Raw genomic sequence first — 23060 nt, 5'->3', positions numbered from 1 at the left:
GGTGTACCAAACATTAGGAACACCTTCCTAATATTGAGTTGCACCCCCACCCTTTTGCCCTCAGAACAGACACAATTCATTGGGGCATGAAATCTACAAGGTGTCGAAAGCGTTCCACTGGGACGCTGGCCCATGTTGACTTGAATGCTTCCCACAGTTGTGTCAAGTTGGTTGGATGTCCTTTGGGTGGTGGACCATTCTTGATGCATACGGAAAACTGTTGAGCTTGAAAAACCCAGCAGTGTTGCAGTTCTTGACACAAACCGGTGCACCTGGCACCTACTGTACTACCATACCCAATATTTTCTTACCCATTCACCCTCTGAATGGCACACATACACAATCCATTTCTCAAGGCTTAAAAATCCTTCTTTAAAACCTGTTTCCTCCCCTTCATCTACACTAATTTGAAGTGGATTTAACAAGTGGAATCAATAAGGGATCATAGCTTTCACCTGGATTCACCTGGTCAGTCTTTGTCATGGAAAGAGCAGGTGCTCTTAATGTTTTGTATACTTAGTGTATATCAGACCAATATTTACAATCATGTCTATTGTGATAAAAGATAGCACAGTAGAAAACCGCAGTAGGTCAATCCGATGATATCAATAAACCACTGTGGAAATTGTTATCATAGGCTAGTATTTATCTAGCCTGAGTGCTGTCTGTTTGTGCTATCATGCCAAGTCCTTGTTACTCATGTTTGGCTTGACAATGACAGATTAGATGCCAGACTAGTATTTATCTCTGTTGGGTTGTTATTAGAGAAGCTTTCGAATTGAGCTACTGTTCTTATTTCTTTATCATCAAGTGGTAACACTTTACATTAAGTTGCTCTTAAACCTGTGTAGCAACACTGTAATTACATTAGTAACAACATTGTATAACATGTTTTTACATAGTACTTAAAGCTATAGTTCAAGATTTTAGTAATTAAGCCCTTTATCGACTTCCCCAGAGTCAGATGTTTTTATGTCTCTGTATTTAGTTTGAAGGAAGTTGCTATCTATCATTAGTGCAATTGCTAACTAGCGTTAGCGCAATCAAATCAAATGTATTTATATAGCCCTTCGTACATCAGCTGATATCTCAAAGTGCTGTACAGAAACCCAGCCTAAAACCCAAAACAGCAAGCAATGCAGGTGTAGAAGCACGGTGGCTAGGAAAAACTCCCTAGAAAGGCCAAAACCTAGGAAGAAACCTGGAGAGAAACCAGGCTATGTGGGGTGGCCAGTCCTCTTCTGGCTGTGCCGGGTGGAGATTATAACAGAACATGGCCAAGATGTTCAAATGTTCATAAATGACCAGCATGGTCCAATAATAATAAGGCAGAACAGTTGAAACTGGAGCAGCAGCACGGCCAGGTGGACTGGGGACAGCAAGGAGTCATCATGTCAGGTAGTCCTGAGGCATGGTCCTAGGGCTCAGGTCCTCCTCCGAGAGAAAGAAAGAGAGAAAGAGAGAATTAGAGAGAGCACACTTAAATTCACACAGGACACCGAATAGGACAGGAGAAGTACCCCAGATATAACAAACTGACCCTAGCCCCCCGAAACTACTGCAGCATAAATACTGGAGGCTGAGACAGGAGGGGTCAGGAGACACTGTGGCCCCATCCGAGGACACCCCCGGACAGGGCCAAACAGGAAGGATATAACCCCACCCACTTTGCCAAAGCACAGCCCCCACACCACTAGAGGGATATCTTCAACCACCAACTTACCATCCTGAGACAAGGCCGAGTATAGCCCACAAAGATCTCCGCCACGGCACAACCCAAGGGGGGGGGGCGCCAACCCAGACAGGAAGATCACATCAGTGACTCAACCCACTCAAGTGACGCACCCCTCCCAGGAAGAGCCCCAGTAAGCCAGTGCCTCAGCCCCTGTAATAGGGTTAGAGGCAGAGAATCCCAGTGGAAGGAGGGGATCCGGCCAGGCAGAGACAGCAAGGGCGGTTCGTTGCGCCAGAGCCTTTCCGTTCACCTTCCCACTCCTGGGCCAGACTACACTCAATCATATGACCCACTGAAGATATGAGTCTTCAGTAAAGACTTAAAGGTTGAAACCAATGACTGCCCCTCGCCATGGCTGGATGGAAACTGTGGATGGATGGCGGTATTCACGCAAAACTGAAAGCGCCATCCACCGCATTTAACCATGGAAAGAGGTCTGGAAATATGGCTGCATGTAAACAGTGTAGTTATTCCCTCTGCAAGGCAATCGGACAAGCGAAATACCGGTACAGGGACAAGGTGGAGTCAAAATTCAACGGCTCAGACATGAGACGTATGTGGCAGGGTCTTGTAAATGACATCACCGAAGTCGAGGATCGGTAGGATGGTCAGTTTTACGAGGGTATGTTTGGCAGCATGAGTGAAGGATGCTTTTTTGCGATATAGGAAGCCAATTCTAGATTTAACTTTGGATTGGAGATGTTTGATGTGAGTCTGGAAGGAGAGTTTACAGTCTAACCAGACACCTAGGTATTTGTAGTTGTCCACATATTCTAAGTCAGAACCGTCCAGAGTAGTGATGCTGGACGGGCGGGCAGGTGCAGGCAGCGATCGGAAGGAGAGTGTATGGCATTGAAGCTCATCTGGAGGGTTGTTACACAGTGTCCAAAGAAGGGCCAGAAGTATACAGAATGGTGTCGTCTGCGTAGAGGTGGATCAGAGATTCACCAGCAGCAAGAGTGACATCATTGATGTATACAGAGAAGAGAGTCAGCCCAGAAATGTAACCCTGTGGCACCCCCATAGAGACTGCCAGAGTCCCGGACAACAGGCCCTCCGATTTGACACACTGAATATCAGAGAAGTAGTTGGTGAACCAGGCGAGGCAATCATTTGAGAAATCAAGGCTGTCGAGTCTGCCGATGAGAATGTGGTGATTGACTGAGTCGTAAGCCTTGACCAGGTCAATGAATACGGCTGCACAGTATTGTTTCTTATCGATGGCGGTTAAGATATCATTTAGGACCTTGAGCGTGGCTGAGGAGCACCCCATGACCAGTTCTGAAACCAGATTGTATAGCGGAGAAGGTGCGGTGGGATTCGAAATGGTCGGTAATCTGTTTGAATAAGCTAACCTTGGCTTTTCTAACTGCCTGTGTATATTGGTTTCTAACTTTCCTGAAAAGTTGCATATCACAGGGGCTGTTCGATGCTAATGCAGAACGCCATAGGATGTTTTTGTGTTGGTTAAGGGCCGTCAGGTCTGGAGAGAACCAAGGGCTGTATCTGTTCCTGGTTCTAAATTTCTTGAATAGGGCATTCTTATTTGAGATGGTGAGGAAGGCATTTAAATAAAATAACCAGGCATCCTCTCTACTGATGGGATGAGGTCAATATCCTTCCAGGATACCCGGGCCAGGGAGATTAGAAAGGCCTGCTCGCTAAAGTGTTTCAGGGAGCATTTGACAGTGAGTGGAGGTTGTTTGACCGCTGACCCATTACGGATGCAGGCAATGAGGCAGTGATCGCTGAGATCTTGGTTGAAAACAGCAGAGGTGTATTTAGTGGGCAAGTTGGTTAGGATGATATCTATGAGGGTGCCCGTGTTTATGGTTTTGGGGTGGTACCTGGTAGGTTCATTGATCATTTGTGTAAGATTGAGGGCATCAAGTTTAGATTTTAGGATGGCTGGGGTGTTAAGCATGTTCCAGTTTAGGTCACCTAGCAGCATGAGCTCTGATAGATGGGGGGGAAATCAGTTCACATATGATGTCCAGAGCACAGCTGGGGGCAGAGGGTGGTCTATAGCAGGCGGCAACGTTGAGAGACTTGTTTTTAGAGAGTTGGATTTTAAAAGTAGGAGTTCAAATTGTTTGGGTACAGATCTGGATAGTGGGACAGAACTCTGCAGGCTATCTCTGCAGTAGATTGCAACACCGCCCCCTTTGGCCATTCTATCTTGTCTGAAAATGTTGTAGTTAGGGATGGAGATTTCAGAGTTTTTGGTGGTTATTGAAAAATGTAAACATGATATTGAATTATATTATATCAATTCTTTTTTATCTTGCATTTTTTTCTATATATATTGTTGAACATAAACTCTATGGGCTTATCAAAGTTCCAGAGTAGCATCTCTGCTACTTTTAGAATTTTGATCCAATTTCTAAACATTACCAACAGAGTGAACATGGAAATAGATTCTATGATTGGGGCGGCAGGGTAGCCTAATGGTTAGAGCGTTGGACTAGTAACCGGAAGGTTGCAAGTTCAAACCCCCGAGCTGACAAGGTACAAATCTGTCGTTCTGCCCCTGAACAGCCAGTTAACCCACTGTTTCTAGGCCGTCATTGAAAATAAGAGTTTGTTCTTAACTGACTTGCCTGCTTAAATAAATTTTAAAAAATGGGTTATATTGCCTAGTATGCCAGTTGCTCTGTATAAAGTGGCCATAGCTTGGAATAGGCACTGGAATAGGGACTGCAGGGAAATATTAAGCCTTGGTGGGACAGCTACACAGTTTGCCAAGGACTTAGCTAGATCTAGGTGACACTATCTCTCACTTACTTTATATAAGATACTGGGCATATATCCTTGGTGTGACACCACACCCACAGAGAACAACTGTCCCCACAGAGCAGCACTGCTCTACAAAACAGACCCAGATTTGCCCTGAAGCCGATGATGAGGACTCAAAACTGTGCTTTTCAACACCTTTTATTAATTCCATGACATTTGCTGAAACGCATTGGTTTTAACAAAAAAATACATATTTTTCAGCCAAATCTGCCATTGTACTACCAAGAGTTGCTGAATGTCTTTTCATCTTCTTCAAGCTCCTTTTATACAGTAGAAAGGATATCAGTGAAAGGTACTGATGAAAACTCAAATTGAAGTCTGTTTTTTTATGGTATATAGGGGGTATGAGTTCACCAGATCCAGTTTCCTATTTAAACTCGCAGTTTCTTTAGCCACACTGTACTTTAAAAAAAAAGGCCCTTATGGAATCATATTTCTTGACATAACACTACCTCAAGCCCTTAATTAAGCAAAGCCTGTCTCACCTTATTGCTTTATAACCGTCACTCACCCGTTCAGTAACCTTGGCTCCAGTGGCGAGTTTAGCGTTAGCTGCCAAGCATTTGTTAAGTTGCAAATGGAATTGTATGTAAATGAGAGTTGGGGTTATTTTCATATAAATTCTGAAAGTTAATTGAAATGTTGATTTAAGAATTTAAAATGTCACTTTCTGATTCATCTCCTGAATTGACTGAATTCAAATGGAATTGACTCCAACCCCACGCCATAGTTGAGGTAAAATGTATTTACTCTAATTTCCTGCCTATGTGGGAATTAGAATCATAAAATGTTCATTATGTGTAAGACCAGTGTCCAGACATTGAATGTTTGAGCATTGTGAAGTTAGTAATTACACTTTTGTATGGTGTATCAATACACCAAGTCACTACAAAGATACAGGCGCCCTTCCTCACTCAGCTGCCGGAGAGCAAGGAAAACGCTCAGGGATTTCACCATGAGCGCAATGGTGATTTTAAAACAGTTACTGTTTAATGGAAGAGATAGGATATAACTGACAATGGATTAACAACATAGTATTGTGGTGTAACGACAAACATAAATTACAGAGTAAAAAGAAGGAAAAGCATGCATCCTTGCAATAAGTCACTAAAGTAATACTGCAAAAAATGTACTTTTGTCCTGAATACAAAGCGTTATGTTTGGGGCAAATCCAAGATAACACATCACTGAGCAACGCTCTTCATATTTTCAAGCATGGTGCTAGCTGCATCATGTTATGGTTATGCGTGTCATCGGCAAGAAATAGGGAGTTTTTTAGAATTAAAAGAAACAGAATAGAGCTAAGCACAGGCATAATCCTAGAGGAAAAAACTTGGTTCAGTCTGCTTTCAAAAAGGCACTGGGAGACAAATTCACCTTTCAGCAGGACAATTACCAAACACACGAGGCCAATCTATGGCAAGACTTGAAAATGGCTGTCTAGCAATAATCAACAACCAACTAGACAGAGCTTGAAGAATTTTGAAAATAATAATGTGCAAATATTGTACAATCCAGGTGTGCAAAGCTCTTAAAGACTTATTCAGAAAGACAAAGACGATTCTAACGTATTGACTCGGGCTTGAATACTTATTTATTAGAGATACTGTATATTAGTGTTTTATTGTCCGATGTTAGAATTTTTCTTCCACTTTGGCATTACAGAGTATTTTGTGTAGATCGTTGACAAAAAATGACAATAGAGCCCCACAGTAGAGGTGTCATAATACACATAAAACCTAGCGATCAAATTTTTGAGATGGTTCCAATCGTTTTTCCACTATTCATTGGAAAACCTATTGGAACCATTTCCTTGTTTGACTGATAGGTTTTATGGGTATTATGACTCATACTGTGGTACTCTGTTAAATCTATTTTAGTCAAGGAGTGTGAATACTTGCTGAAGGCACTGTACTTAGGTATTATTATATTTCCGATCACATCCGATCAACTGTCAATTTACAGATACGATTATGAATATGAGTATGGCCAGGTCGGCACACCCCTAATGAAGAGTGCCTTCATCCTCCTTATATTTTTATGATGTTACATATTTGTATTGTTAACTTCCTCTCCTCCTTCCTGAAGACCCTTGCCTGTACATCCCTCGTTTCGCCCACATGCTGGAATTTGGGGAGAAGACCCATGAGGTGTCCATGACTGCACTGCGCCTACTACAGAGGATGAAGAGAGACTGGATGCACACAGGACGCAGGCCCTCTGGGCTGTGTGGGGCAGGTACGTTGGTTGCCACGGGGATGAACTTTAGGATGTGGCCTGACCTTTGGAGTGACCAGTCTCTCCACCTGAAGGTCTTGATCGGCGCAATTGTCCTTACACAAGACTTCCTGTCCAAAAGTGCCAGCATAACACTTTTTAAAAAGACAGGTTGCTAGAACCATAGATTCAACTGTCTTTGTGACTGAAACATTGGTCTTAAAATTGGGCTCCCAATTGGCACAGCAGTCTAAGGCACTGCATCTCTGTGCAAGAGGTGTCACTACAGTCCCTGGTTCGAATCCAGGCTGTATCACATCCTGCCGTCCCATAGGGCGGCGCACAATTGGCCTAGTGTTGTCCGGGTTTGGCTGGGGTAGGCCGTCATTGTAAATAAGAATTTGTTCTTAACTGACTTGCCTAGTTAAATGAAGGTTAAAAAATAAATAGTTCTTTATGAAGGTGCTGTGGGTTATGAATGTGCTGTGGGTGGCAGAGAAGCAACAGTCATGAAAAGCTGTAAAGCCTACTCAGTACCTAGCCTGGAGTCTAAGAACACAGTGTTCAAAATTTAACAGCTTGAGACCCCTCTGCCCTCAAACCCCTAAAGCAGTGCATTTAAGCTTCTATTCTATTCTGCGCTGTGGAGTCAGCAATATCCCATAGTTTAGGAATAAATAGCACAACAAGCTTCCTCCTCAAGTGTAAGGTTCAGCTCTTCAAACCCCCCAACCACTACTGCCACCCGCCTTCCCTCCCAAATATTTGCTGCCTACTGCGATATCTAAATAATTCATAATTTATTCATTAATCATTCAAAGTATTTGGAGCAAAGGAGGGGAAGTTTAGACTAGGACACATGGCTTTAAATGGCTTCTGTCCTCTGGGGTGGAAGATGAGCTGTAAACAGAAAAGCCTTCTCCTCTATCCGTGAGGTCTGTTCAGATATAGAACGGCAAAAGTGTTGCCAAGTGCAACGCAGTGATGGCACAACAGCCTCTTTTGTCTCTTCACACATGGAAACAAGTGATTGGGTCTAGCCTACTTATTGCAGTCCCAACCAGTGTGCACAGAACATTAGGGTATAGATACTGGTTCACTGGTCAAAAGTACTAAGCATGTACAGTTGAAGTCGGAAGTTTACATACACCTTAGCCAAATACATTTAAACTCAGTTTTTCACAATTCCTGACATTTAATCCTAGTAAAAATGTTCTGTCTTAGATCAGTCAGAATCACCACTTTATTTTAAGAATGTGAAATGTCAGAATAATAGTAGAGAGAATGATTTATTTCAGCTTTTATTTCTTTCATCACATTCCCAGTGGGTAGCATTGCCTTTAAATTGTTTAATTTGGGTAAACGTTTTGGGTAGCCTGTCACGAGCTTCCCACAATAAGTTGGGTGAATTTTGACCCATTCGTCCTGACAAAGCTGGTGTAAGTGAGTCAGGTTTGTAGGCATCCTTGCTCGCACACACTTGTTTCAGTTCTGCCCACACATCTTCTATAGGATTGAGGTCAGGGCTTTGTGATGGCGACTCCAATACCTTGACTTTGTTGTCCTTAAGCCATTTTGCCACAACTTTGGAAGTATGCTTGGGGTCATTGTCCATTTGGAAGACCCATTTGTGACCAAGCTTTAACTTCCTGACTGATGTCTTGAGATGTTGCTTCAATATATCCACATAATTTTCCTACCTCATGATGCCATCTATTTTGTGAAGTGCACCAGTCCCTCCTGCAGCAAAGCATCCCCACAACATGATGGTGCCACCCCCGTGCTTGGGGTGGTGTTCTTCGGCTTGCAAGTCTCCTCCTTTTTCCTCCAAACATAACAATGGTCATTATGGCCAAACAGTTCTATTTTTGTTTCATCAGACCAGAGGACATTTCTCCAAAAAGTACGATCTTTGTCCCTATGTGCAGTTGCAAACCGTAGTCTGGCTTTTTTATGGCGGTTTTGGAGCAGTGGCTTCTTCCTTGCTGAGCGGCCTTTCAGGTTATGTCAATATAGGACTCGTTTTACTGTGGATATAGATACTTTTGTAACTGTTTCCTCCAGCATCTTCACAAGGTCCTTTGCTGTTGTTCTGGGATTGATTTGCACTTTTTGCACCAAAGTACATTCATCTCTAGGAGACAGAACGCGAGTATGACGGCTGCCAGGTCCCATGGTGTTTAAACTTACTACTACTTACTACGTACTATTGTTTGTACAGATGAACGTGGTACCTTCAGGCATTTGGAAATTGCTCCCAAGGATGAACCAGACTTGTGGAGGTCTACATTTTTTTATTCTGAGGTCTTGGCTGACTTTTGATTTTCCCATGATGTCAAGCAAAGAGGCACTGAGTTTGAAGTAGGCCTTGAAATGCATCCACAGGTACACCTCCAATTGACTCAAATGATGTAAATTGGAGGTTAAAAACTAGTTTTAATGACTCCCACCTAAGTGTATGTAAACTTTCGACTTCAATTGTATACCAAGTGAAAACACTGCATGAAAAACAAAAGCTAAAACATGACACTGTCTCTATTGACAATTATGCTAATACTCAGCCCTCCATCCTTCCTTTGCCCTTTTTAGCTTTCAATTGTATTCCCTCAAGATTTTTTTTGTTGGGAGCAAACATTTCAGTTAGTCAAAATGTAGGCTTAAAGTCCTAAATCAATCTAACGAAGTGAGTCTAGCACACAGCAGAAAAAGGAAGGTCACACTTCATGTGAAGGGTACTGTGCCTACACAAAGACTTCATAACACATTCATAACCCATGCATACAGCATTTATAAGCAGTTGATAAAGATTTTGTCATGTGTTATGGACAACCTCTGCTGCGACACGCTAAAGACTGGGCCGTTGTGTAACTTCTACACCTTTCAAAGGAGCATATTGATCAAGACAAGCATTCATTTTATTAATGCTGGCTAAACATAGCGGAGGCGGCGCACAGGGAAGAAAAAACGTGTACTTACAGAACAGGTAAAAGCGATGAGCGGTATGCCAGTGTAGAATGTCACTGGTGCAGAAACTATTGAGTCAAGTTGAGACCCATTTCCCATACCAATAGTATCTTTGGAAGTTACACAACCCAGAAATATGGTTTATACAGTGTGTGTGTTTATTTGATTGTGTTTTAGGTAGTATACACTTTTTCTGAATAGCTAATAAAAATGTGCGTGTGGACGTATGCACGTGTGTTCTTCTGTGGGTGAAAAAGAGAGGTGTGTGTTGGTTGATCACTGTGTAATCCTCGCTTCTTCCCCAGCACTGCTGGTGGCTGCCCGGATGCACGAGTTCCGCCGCACCGTCAAGGACGTGATCGGAGTGGTGAAAGTGTGCGAGGCCACACTGAGGAAAAGGTGCGAGCTAAGAGGGGAGCAGATGAGGGCATGTCTCCGTCATGGCTGGAATCCTATTCTGGACAGGGCTCATAGTCTCTCGCTAGCCACCAAACCTTCACTAGCCTACTGTAGCTTAGTAGATCCCATCATGTTGGCAAATGCAGTTTGGTCCATTGAAGACTGTTGGTAAAGCCTATGCTTTCCCTAACCCCGCACCCTAACACATACACTGCTAGATGACCACGCAAGCTCTGGGGTTATGGTTAAATTAAGGCTTAAAGTTGGTGGTAAGGTTTGAGTTAAGAAATTGATTTTCAGAGTTATTTATTGCTTTTATTTGAATGTAACAAGAGCAAAATACAAATATTTCAGCTGTTAGGCCATCATCAGTGTATATAGAGAAAAGGTCTTCATCCGTCCTTTGTAACTTGACCAGATAGTGACACCTTGTAATGTCTGTTGTCGGGAGAAGGAGAATACCAAGGTGCAGCGTGGTAAGTATTCATACCTTTTAATCAATATGGATACTTGAACAAAAAAAACGACAATCGAACAGTTCTGCAAGGTGCAATACACAAAACGGAAAACAACTATCCACAAACACAGGTGGGAACAGGCTACCTTAGTATGGTTCTCAGAGACAACGATTGACAGCTGCCTCTGATTGGGAACCATACCAGGCCAAACACATAGAAATACAACACACAGAACAAAACAGACTGAAAAACATAGAATGCCCACCCCAACTCACGCCCTGACCAAACCAAAATAGAGACATAAAAAAGGAACTAAGGTCAGAACGTGACACACCTCTCCTTCTGTTGTCAAGATTGACAGAGTTCGAGGACACTCCCACCAGTCAGCTGACCATCGATGAGTTCATGCGGGTGGATCTGGAGCAGGAGTGTGACCCACCCTCTTTCACTGCTGGACAGAGGAAGGTCAAGATGCAGGCGGTACGTTATCTGACTCTTTCCAGGCATTGGCTTGCTTGCCCTATCAATCACCTGTCAGTGTGTTTGATTGGCGCAGCAGCATGTCTCAGATGGAATTGATGGCCAGGCATTGGCTGGCTTGCCCTGTCAATCATATCTTAGTGCATTTGATTTGCACAGAAGCGTGGCCCGAATGGAAGGAGTTGACACTTGATTTAGAAACTTTTAGTTGCATGGCGTGACTCGTTCAGTTTTTACCACAAACGTGGATGAGAAGTAATCTGGTATGTGATCAGACTGCCAGTTTCCATATCAAGTGTCAACTCATCCATCCAGAACATGCTACTATCCGTAAATCTGCAATTGACTGAATCCCATCAATAGTTTTTTTCACTTTGACTCTCCCTTACCCCATTTTAGCTTGAACAAGAGTTAGCCAAAAAGCTGGATGAAGTTCAAGGTATGTTTGGTTTATATTGTGGTAATGGTAATAGGTAGCCTCAATGCAGGCTACCACAAAGTTTTGGAACTTTAAGTCTGTGAGCATTTTTGATTAGATCTTTGAGCATTTTGTATGTAAATGAAACTCAAAAATCTCATCAAAATAATTGTGATATAAAATGTAATGTAAATGAATGTAAAATGTCATATAAAATGCATGCGATCAACTAGGTCACTGTAGGATTGAGAGAATTGTAAATGTGAAAACAAACAATGTAATGTGAAGGGTCATCTCAGTTTCACCGTCTCTCTACCCCTGCAGGTGAAATCAGTTTGTATCGAGACGAGATCGAGACGGAGCTGGAAAACAGCAGGCCAAAGCTCAGAGGGATCTACGCTGCCTATGCCAAAGAAATAGGTGTGTGTGTGTGTTTGTGTTTGCGTGCGTGCGTGCGTATGTGTGTGTGCCCACTGCCTTTAGTGTTTTTTTTACTAACTCAACAAGAAGCACGTCTCTGTGGCTTCTGTCGTTTTTTTTAATCAAGGCGACGCTGTAGGTCAGTTCTGACAAGGTGCTTCATCAGTGTCATGAGGTCACACTTTTGCCCTTTGAAAATGGCAGGCGGAGAACTGCGGATGATTGTCATTTTGAGTTCTCTGAAAAGAGCAGCGTGTGTGTGTGTGTCTAAAGTACAGCTACGCACATAACACCTATGTGACTCAATCCCTGAATATGTGTATGTACTGTATATATCCCCAAGACCCATCCTCTCCACTCTGACCCTCAGACCCGCTAGACGAGGTGCTTTCTCAGGCCTCGTGCTCCAGCCCCAGGGAGGTGGACCCCGAGGAGGACGAGGAGCTGGAGGCAGTTGCCCAACACCTGAACCAGGACTTCCTCTGCCAGGTTATCCATGGGGAACAGCAAGGGGACGAAAGAGGGGGAGAAGGAGTGACAGAGGAGGCACCCCCTCCACATCCACCACCCAGAGGAGGGCCCTCCCTAGCTTCCATCCTGGGTCCCTTGCCTAGCGCGGCTAGCCTGGGGCTCAGTGAGTCCATCCATGAGTGCATCGCAGAGGACAAGGACAGTGGTGAGTCCAGACTACATTGCCAAATCAAATCAGCTCCATAGTGTTTTGGTAAGTGCACAATTGCTCATATCACTTCCATTGATTGTTCTCTAGCAGTGGCTTATGTTATCTGGAGATTGTGGTGGCTGTTTAAAAGAAATACTTCAGGATTTGGCAATTTTCTTTATCTACTTCACCAGAGTCGGATGAACTAGTGGATACCATTTTTATATCTATGTGCAGTATGAAGGAGGTAGAGGTAGTTTTACCCATAGACTTCCAGTCATTACTTTAATGCTACTTACCTAGTGCGCTAATGCTAGTTAGCAACTTCCTTCAAATTGCATGAAGAGACATAAAAATGGTATCCATGAGTTCATCTGACTCTGGGGAAGTAGATAAAGGACCTCATTGCCAAAATCCCAAAGTATCCATTTAAAAAAAACTGAACCATGGATTTTAGTTTCTCCAGGCCCATAGACTACTTTCAGGGTGAGGAACCATCTAACATCAAATTAAAGTCCTAAACTTCCCTTTTAACTGTGTAATAACCCAAGATTACAGTGCGTGTCGTTACCCCTAACCATAATCGTCTGGGAAAACCTTGAGCTGTGTTTGAGTGATATTGTGAGTCCACCCCCAAACTGCTAGTAATACCAGTGTGCAAAACTTTTGTGTTGTCACAGTCAGGTTGTATACTGGTTGTGAAAGGACATCATTTAGATGTATTTTTTGTGTGTCTATCAGCATGACGTTTTGGTCAGAATCTCCTATTGAGCACTTGTCAGTCAGGCGATCACCAAATCTCTCTCTCTCTCTCTTTTCTTAATAACTGCCATTTTGGCCTGAGAGTTCTCCCCACACCCCCCTCACATCAGTCGCGGGTTGAGGGGTCATTCAAACACAACTTAAAACACTCTCTACCCACTGACTCCCCTATAGCCCTGACCGCATTTGACCACCCGGCACAGCAAGAAGAGGACTGGCCACCCCTCATAGCCTGGTTCCTCTCTAGGTTTCTTCCTAGGTTTTGGCCTTTCTAGGGAGTTTTTCCTAGCCACCGTGCTTCTACACCTGCATTGCTTGCTGTTTGGGGTTTTAGGCTGGGTTTCTGTACAGCACTTTGAGATATCAGCTGATGTACGAAGGGCTATATAAATACATTTGATTTGATTGATTTTGATTTGACCACATGCCTTAATTTGGCTTAAGTGGGTTCTATATTTTATTTAACATACCGGATCATTGATGTGAGCAAGTGTGTGCCGAGCGAAAGGCTCTCTGGCTCTCTGCTCCCGACTGGATGGATAAAGGTGTAACGGCATTCCTCCTCCTCTTCTGAGAAGCGAGAAGGATCGGAGGACCGATGCGCAGCGTGGTAATTGTCCATAACGTTTTATTTTAAGATATTAACTGAACACTATGAAAATACAAAACAATAAACGTGAACATGAACGAAACCGTACCGTGTGGCAACAAACACACACACGGAAAACAAACACCCACAACTCAAAAGTGAAACCCAGGCTACCTAAGTATGATTCTCAATCAGAGACAACTAACGACACCTGCCTCTGATTGAGAACCATACTAGGCTGAACTCAAAACCACAACATAGAAAAACACAGACTGCCCACCCCAACTCACGCCCTGACCATACTAAATAAAGACAAAACAAAGGAAATAAAGGTCAGAACGTGACAAAAGGTATTAACTCCAGCACATCCCCTAGCCTCACTTAACCAATCAATACGCCCACCACCTCTCTCTGTAGCTGCTTCCGAAATGGCACCCTATACCCTATGAAGAGAATTGATGGGGTTAAGTCTGAATTTCTTGAGGTACAAAAAGGGTGTACCACAGCGGACGATTTTGGGACCTGTTCTCTTCACTATGTATACTTCACAATGTATATATACTGAACAAAAATAAACGCAACATGTAAAGTGTTGATCCCATGTTTCATGAGCTGAAATTAAATATCCCAATTTTCCATACACACTAAAAGCTTATTTCTCAAAAATGTTGTGCACAAATTTGTTTACATCCCTGTTAGTGCGCATTTCTCCTTTGCTAAGAAAAGCAAATTTTTTGTCCATTTAAATAACATCAAATGTTGTAATGTTGTAATCAATGTTGTAAATGACTATTGCAGCTGGAAACGTCAGATCTTTTTATGGAATATCTACAGAGGCCCATTATGAGCAACCATCACTCCTGTGTTACAATGGCACGTTGTGTTAGCTAATCCAAGTTTGTCATTTTGAAAGGCTAGTTGATCATTAGAAAATACTTTTGCAATTATGTTAGCGTAGCTAAAAACTGTTTTGCTGATTAAAACCTCTTGAGCTTACTTGAGACGCAGACGTCCCACCTAGAGCTCTAGAAATGCACATGCGCGACGCTACATGCTAATAGTATTAGTTAAAACGCAAACGTTCATTAAAATACACATGTTTGGTATTAAAATAAAGCTACAGTCATTGTGAATCTAGCCACCGTGTCAGATTTTTAAAATGCTTTTCGGCGAAAGCATGAGAAGCTATTATCTGATAGCATGCAACACCCCAAAAGACCCGTAGGGGATGTAAACAAAAGAATTAGCATAGTCGGCGCTACACAAACCGCACAATAAAATATAAAACATTAATTACCTTTGACCATCTTCTTTCTTTGCACACCTTGATGTCCCATAATCAATACTGGGTCTTTTTTTGATTAAATCGGTCCATATATAGCCTAGATATCGATCTATGAAGACTGTGTGGAAAACGGAAAAAGAGCGTTTCATAACGTAACGTCATTTAAAAGTTAAAAATTCGACGATAAACTTTCACAAAACACTTGAAATACCTTTCTAATGCAACTTTAGGTATAACTACACGTTAATAAGCTATAAAAATCATCAGGAGGCGATGTAAATTCGATAGCCTGCCGTGTGGAAAAATGTCCGGAAAAACACAGAGACAATGCCTCGGGTCGGTGGTCGGAGAGAATCGGTTCCCTTTGGGCGGATCTACCAAGAATCAATTCAGATTCAAATGAGGAGACTCTATATATCCTGTGGTAGCTGTAGGTACTGCAAGCTTGGCCTAATATATTACGGTTCACCTTTAACAATTCATGGGAGTGGCGCATGGATATTTTTTTCCATCTCCAGTGATCAGATTTTCCTGCGCTTTTCGATGAAACAGACGTTCTGTTATAGTCACAGCCGTGATTTAAACAGTTTTGGAAACGTCTGAGTGTTTTCTATCCACACATACTAATCATATGCATATACTATATTCCTGGCCTGAGTAGCAGGACGCCAAAATGTTGCGCGATTTTTAACAGAATTTCCAAAAAAGTAGGGGGGAAGCTTAACAGGTTTTAAAGAAGCAATAAAACTGGCCTTCTTTAGACTAGTTGAGTATCTGGAACATCAGTATTCGTGGGTTCGATTACAGGCTCAAAATGGCCAGAAACAAAGAACTTTCTTCTGAACCTCGTCAGTCTATTCCTTTTCTCAGAAATTAAGGCTATTCCATGTGAGAAATTGCCAAGAAATTGAAGATCTCGTACAATGCTGTGTACTACTCCCTTCACAGAACAGCGCAAACTGTCTCTAACCAGAATAGAAAGAGGAGTGGGAGTCCCCGGTGCACAACTGAGCAAGAGGACAAGTACATTAGTGTCTAGTTTGAGGAACTGTCACGCCCTGACCTTAGAGATCCTTTTTATGTCTCTATTTTGGTTTGGGCAGGGCGTGAGTTGGGGTGGGCATTCTATGTTTTGTGTTCTATGTTTTCTATTTCTGTGTGTTTGGCCGGGTGTGGTTCTCAATCAGAGGCAGCTGTCTATCGTTGTCTCTGATTGAGAACCATACTTAGGTAGCCTTTTCCCACCTGTGTTTTGTGGGTAGTTGTTTTCTGGGTCTGCACCAGACAGAACTGTTTCGGTTTTGTTCGCTCTTTGTTATTTTTGTTATTTCAGTGTTCAGTTCAAATAAAAGGTATGAACACGTACCACGCTGCACCTTGCTCCTCTTCTTCCAACAGCCGTTACAGGAACAGATGCCTCACAAATCCTCAACTGACAGCTTCATTAAATAGTACAAAAAACACCAGTCTCAACATCAACAGTGAAGAGGAAACTCCGGCGATGCTGGTCTTCTAGGCAGAGGTCCTCTGTCCAGTGTGTGTTATTTTGCCAATCTTTTATTGGCCAGTCTGAGATATGGATTTTTCTTTGCATCCCTTAGCCAGCATCCCAGAGTCGGCTCTTCAATGTCTTCACACATAATTGTCCTACTTCATGATGCCATCTATTTTGTGAAGTGCACCAGTCCCTCCTGCAGCAAAGCACCCCCACAACATGATGCTGCCACCCCCGGGCTTCACGGTTGGGATGGTGTTCTTCAGCTTGCAAGCCTCCCCCTTTTTCCTCCAAACATAACAATGGTCATTATGGTCAAACCGTTCTAATTTTGTTTCATCAGACCAGGGTACATTTTGGAGAAATGTACTATCTTCACTATCTCCAAAATGTACTGCACATGTCATCATGTGCAGTTGCAAACCGTAGTCTGGGTTTTGGAGCAGTGGCTTCTTCCTTGCTGAGCGCCTTTCAGGTTGTGTCGATATAGGACTCATTTTACTGTGGATATAGCTACTTTTGTACCTGTTTCTTCCAGCATCTTCACAAGGTCCTTTGCTGTTGTTTTGGGATTGATTTGCACTTTTCGCACCAAAGTACGTTCATCTCTAGGAGACAGATTGCGTCTCCTTCCTGAGCGGTATGACGGCTGTGTGGTCCCATGGTGTTTATACTTGCGTACTATTGTTTGTATAGATGAACGTGGTACCTTTAGGCATTTGGAAATTGCTCCCAAGGATGAACCAGGCTTGTGGTCTACAATTTTCTTTCTGAGGTCTTGGTGATTTCCTTTGATTTTCCCATGATGTCGAGCAAAGAAGCACTGTGTTTGAAGGTAGGCCTTGAAATACATCCACAGGGACACCTCCAATTTACTCAAATTATGTCAATTAGCCTATCAGAAACTTCTAAAGCCATGACATAATTTTCTGGAATTTTCCAAGCTGTTTAAAGGCACAGTCAACTTAGTGTTTGTAAACTTCTGATCCACTGGAATTGTTATACAGTGAATTGCCTAAACAGACTTACCATGGTTACTCCACGGATTTTTTTGTCTGACTGAAGTCGCCCCAAAAAACAATGCAATATTCTCAAATAAGTGAAATAATCTGTCTGTTAACAATTGTTGAAAAATTACTTGTGTCATGCACAAAGATGTCCTAACTGACTTGCCAAAACTATAGTTTGTTAACAAGAAATTTGTGGAGTGTTTGAAAAACGAGTTTTAATGACGCCAACGTAAGTGTATGTAAACTTCAGACTTCAACTGTCTATTATTTTATTCAGGGCGAATTTGGAAAAGGTTTCAATATGTCTTCCCTGTTAAAATTAAAATAAATAAAACATTTAAAAGTGAACTACTTTTGACCAGAGCCCTATGGCTCCTATTTCTCCCTGGTCAAAAGTATTGCACTTCAAGTGCACTACATAGGAAATAGTGTGCCATTTGGTACAAAGCCTCTCTGCCTCGGTTTCAGCAGCTCAGTGAGGCTGGGCTGGGCTGATATTATCCTGACCAGTGGTCACACTGTTGTCATAAATCTTCATTAATCTGCAGGGCGCTATCCCAAACAGAGTCACTGGAAGTTCAGGTTGAATTTTAAAGGCCTGTCTCATAGGGTAAACTCTACTGTTATTTAAACCCTATGTTATTATTATGGAACAAAACAAGCGTAGAGTATTATTTAAACATTTCGAAATTATATGAAGGATTCCCATTTTACCAAATTATTTAGATACCAAAGCATTGATCGTGTACAATATCCAACTTCGACAGATATTACAAGTAAGCATTTCAGTGTAAGGTCTACTACACCTGTTGTATTCGGCACACTGTGACTAATAACATTTGATTTGATTCATGGATGGTTGTTTGCCAACCCTTGTTCTGATAACCTTATTTTGAAGCCCTAGTATTTCTCCTTAATCTGTTGACCAATCCATAAAATGCTTTTATTGGAGCCTTATCGTCAGTGTTCTTTGAGATTTGGTAGGGGGATTGTGTTGGCAAACATTGACAGAACGTTTAATCGGTGCCCTTGCATTAATCCCTTGAAGAGGGGAATGAAGTGCCACAGATATTTATATTTAGGAGTTCAGCGAGCCAATGCTAACTAGTGTTAGCGCAATGACTGGAAGTCTACCAGAAACACTAGCATTCATTCCCAAAATATGCTGGATGCTGAGAGCCAGCGTTTTCACACTTCCTAGGAGAAAATTCCATTGGTTATTAGTGAGGATGATTCATAGTAGACTATAAATAATGAAATACACAGACACCTTAGACATTTAAGGCATATGGGCCGAATTCCAAATGTGACACTGCCTCACCCATTGACCAATGTTGACCACATAAATGGACTGCATTAATCATAGGTTACATTCCAAATGGCACCCAATTCCCTATATACAGTCCACTGGAAGCCAGTGGAGTGTGCGGAGGGAAACCACAAACATTCTAGAAACATTGTACTAATGACTTTCAGAGAAATCCTTTTCTATTCACATTGGGCAAATATAATGATATCATATCGCATTACATTATACAACTACAGTCGTGGCCAAAAGTTTTGAGAATGACACAAATATTCATTTTCACAAAGTCTGCTGCGTCAGTTTGTATGATGGCAATTTGCATATACTCCAGAATGTTATGAAGAGTGATCAGATGAATTGCAATTAATTACAAAGTCCCTCTTTGCCATGAAAATGAACTGAATCCCCCCCCCCCCAAAAAAAAATTCCACTGCATTTCAGCCCTGCCACAAAAGGACTAGCTGACATCATGTCAGTGATTCTCTCGTTAACACAGGTGAGTGTTGACGAGTACAAGGCTGGAGATCAATCTGTCATGCTGATTGAGTTTGAATAACAGACTGGAAGCTTTAAAAGGAGGGTGGTGCTTGGAATCATTGTTCTTCCTCTGTCAATCATGGTTACCTGCAAGGAAACATGTGCCGTCATCATTGCTTTGCACAAAAAGGGCTTCACAGGCAAGGATATTGCTGCTAGTAAGATTGCACCTAAATCAACCATTTATCACATCATCAAGAACTTCAAGGAGAGCGGTTCAATTGTTGTGAAGAAGGCAATTTATGTGTGGGGTTGCTTCTCAGCCAAGGGAGTGGGCTCACTCACAATTTTTCCTAAGAACACAGACATAAATAAAGAATGGTACCAACACATCCTCCGAGAGCAACTTCTCCCAACCATCCAGGAACAGTTTGGTGACAAACAATGCCTTTTCCAGCATGATGGAGCACCTTGCCATAAGGCAAAATTGATAACTAATTGGCTCAGGAAACAAAACATCGATATTTTGGGTCCATGGCCAGGAAACTCCCCAGACCTTAATCCCATTGAGAACTTGTGGTCCATCCTCAAGAGGCGGGTGGACAAACAAAATTCCACACATTTTGACAAACTACAAGCATTGATTATGCAAGAATGGGTTGCCATCAGTCAGGATGTGGCCCAGAAGTTAATTGACAGCATGCCAGGGCAGATCGCAGAGGTCTTGAAAAAGAACGGTCAACACTGCAAATATTGACTCTTTGCATCAACTTCATGTAATTGTCAATAAACACATTTGGCACTAATGAAATGCTTGTAATTATACTTCAGTATTCCATAGTAACGAAAATATCTAAAGACACTGAAGAGCAAACTTTGTGGAAATGTATATTTGTGATTTGAGACGCATGCCTAGTTCTGTGAGTGTAAAGGGACCCTTGGATGGTATTGTAGAACATTGATTGGCGTTTGAAGGGTTGTGTGCGAAGCCTTTAGTCCAATCAATTCCTTCAGATTAATTGGGGACTGATGTTGACCTTCTTTACACTTTTCTAGTCCATATAAACTATCTAGTCATTTTCTTACAGTTCTGCTGCTTCCTTTTGACTATGTAGGCTACATTGTAGTAGTTTGTCCTATAATTAAATTGTGTTTAATGTGAATAAAAACAGTATTCAGGCTAACAGCATCATTATCAGGGACAAGCGAAAAACACCAAGTTATTTTTCTTTGTGATAGTATGATATTATTGATTTGGAGAAATTCCACATTCATTGAAATGGTATGAGAAGTGTGCATGAGAAGTGAAATAGAATGTTATAGTAGTAGATCATTGGTCAGGCTTTGCAGATCCTCACAGCTGCTCGCCTCTTGACCCGACCCTCTTTACCCCTCTACCCCTATTTGACCTCCCATTTCCTTCTCCACTTGGCCACTGTCGCCTGTCCAAACAAACTGGCTCATATTTCCTTGAGGCACCCAAACACACTTCTGAATTACAGTAAGCCCAGTAAAAAGCTAGCGCTAGCATTACTAGCACGCTTCCTGAATACAGGAACCCTAATAAAATATTTAGCGCACTAGCACTACTAGCTAATATGCTCCCTGAATACAATAACCCTAATTAAAGTCTGTGATGTGAAATGTAGTTGGGCTAGTGTTCTTTATAGGTTGCTAGCTAGCTGGTAACGGTAGCTATGCGGAGTGGATGGATATTATTCATCGTAGTCCTTGTGCCTGGGAAGCTGAGGGGTGTGTCTCGAATGGCACCCTATTCCCTATATCGTGCACTACTTTTGACCAGGACCCATAATGCTCTGGTCAGAATTAGTGCACTATATAGGGAATAATTTTGGACAGAGCAGAGAGGCTGGAGGGAAAGCTTCTTTGGGCGAGGCTCAGGCCCCAGGACTCGTAAACATTGGGCTTTAATGGCTTTAGCAGAGATAAATCTCCCCAATCCCACACACACACAGAAATATAGGCGTGGGCTCACTGGCTCAGCGTCCTGTTCATTTAAAACCCTGCTGTGTATGTGTCAGTGATAATGAGTTGGTGTTATTTATTTATTTAATTAATTATTTAATACAATACAAAACATACACATACAAAATACAACATACAGATGCACACAAACATCAACAACATCACACCTGCCCCGACCCACCTGTTCCCACCTCTATCTCCACTGCCTGCACTACTCTCCGCCACATCCTAAAATTGCACCATTTTCTTCCTCTCCAACCCTCACGCTCCTTCAATATTTAGATAATGAAGCATATGATCTTTCCATTGACTTAACAATGGAGGATTGGTTGATTCACAGTTTTTAAGTATGCTTTTTCAAGATAATTGACAAGAAGAGTATTGTCCAAGCCATTGCTTATCTCACTGCATGTCTTGAAATATGCAGACAGATGGATTAAAGTAGATTTACATTGTAATACTTCTGACAGCCAACTTTCTAACTCTGCCCATAACTTTTGGACTTCATAGCATTCCCATAAAGTCCAAAAGTGAGTGTGTCTGCTCAGGTATTTGCCTAAAAGTGTGTGTGTGTGTGTGTGTGTGTGTGTGTGTGTGTGTGTGTGTGTGTGTGTGTTTGTGTGGCATTATATAAATCTGTGCCTCCCTGCCTGTCTGTCTCCGCATTATCTGTGTGTGTGTGTGTGTGTGAGTGAGGTCTACTGGGCACCCCCACCCCCCTCACTCTTTAAAGCTGACAGTCCGGGGCCATCTCTCTGCAGGCTGTGTGTACAGTAGCTCCCGTGGACATTTTATTTCCAGTCACCCCAGCATTCTGGCACCACTAAGTGCATCTGCCCTCAATAGGCGCTCCGTGATGAGCCAAAATGACCGATGATGTGACGACCTCCTTCGAACCCAGTGCCTATTTAAAGCAGTCCCACTTTCCCAAGGAGAGGACGCCGCTTTTAACTCCCCAGAGGCATCTCCCTCAGAATAAAGTTGTAACTAGTTCATGCTGATGTCATCAAAATGTCTCTTCACACTAGATCTAAACAGAAGTATCTAGCCTAAATACAGGATAAGGAGAGACCTATTCTCCAAACTAGAGCAGCGGCTGTTCACCTGACTTTGACGGCGCTAGCCAGATATAGGATTAGCCAGTAAATCCAATCCAAGACCAGTGAAACATGGTTATATTCTGCAGGGTTTGAGCAAACTTGTCTTTTGTTGTAGACTGTTTTTAAAAACGAGGTTTGGCATTAACTTTATGTGAACTCTGCCATTTTGAACAAAAATGCTAAACTCAGGGCTGAGTTTAGCAGAATTTACCTCACAGACAAGCCGTCTCTGTGAATTACAAACCTCGCTTGGTGGTGTACTGCAACGTGGGTTTGAGGCTACGGTTGCCAATCCTCCCGATTCGGCCTGAATTTTCTTTCTTTCTTTCTTATTTTCTTTCTTTCTTTCTTTCTTTCTTTGCAAACAATTCATTTTTATTGGAATCACATAAACAACACAATCAATCAATATTACGGTACAATTTCCCAACCCCTCCCACAACCCACCTCTGAGCGTTTTTTCCATTACCCCCAATGAAATTATTATTATTTATTTTTTTCA

At 42.3% G+C, this 23060-nt stretch overlaps 1 protein-coding gene across 1 annotated transcript in view; it reads left to right on the top strand.

Moving 5' to 3' along the window:
* Nucleotides 1-23060, top strand: part of brf1b (BRF1 RNA polymerase III transcription initiation factor subunit b) — a 126358-nt gene that overhangs the window by 43895 nt on the left and 59403 nt on the right. The window contains exons 7-12 of the mRNA XM_024420566.1: nucleotides 6620-6769; nucleotides 10018-10111; nucleotides 10923-11049; nucleotides 11449-11488; nucleotides 11792-11887; nucleotides 12258-12563. Coding sequence (XP_024276334.1) covers nucleotides 6620-6769; nucleotides 10018-10111; nucleotides 10923-11049; nucleotides 11449-11488; nucleotides 11792-11887; nucleotides 12258-12563 — 813 coding nt within the window. The remainder of the gene's footprint in view (nucleotides 1-6619; nucleotides 6770-10017; nucleotides 10112-10922; nucleotides 11050-11448; nucleotides 11489-11791; nucleotides 11888-12257; nucleotides 12564-23060) is intronic.

The sequence above is a fragment of the Oncorhynchus tshawytscha genome, linkage group LG05, assembly GCF_018296145.1.
Source record: "Oncorhynchus tshawytscha isolate Ot180627B linkage group LG05, Otsh_v2.0, whole genome shotgun sequence".
Lineage (NCBI taxonomy): Eukaryota > Metazoa > Chordata > Actinopteri > Salmoniformes > Salmonidae > Oncorhynchus > Oncorhynchus tshawytscha.
Note: the sequence above shows the minus strand (reverse complement) of the source record. Positions and strands in the feature narration are given on the sequence as shown.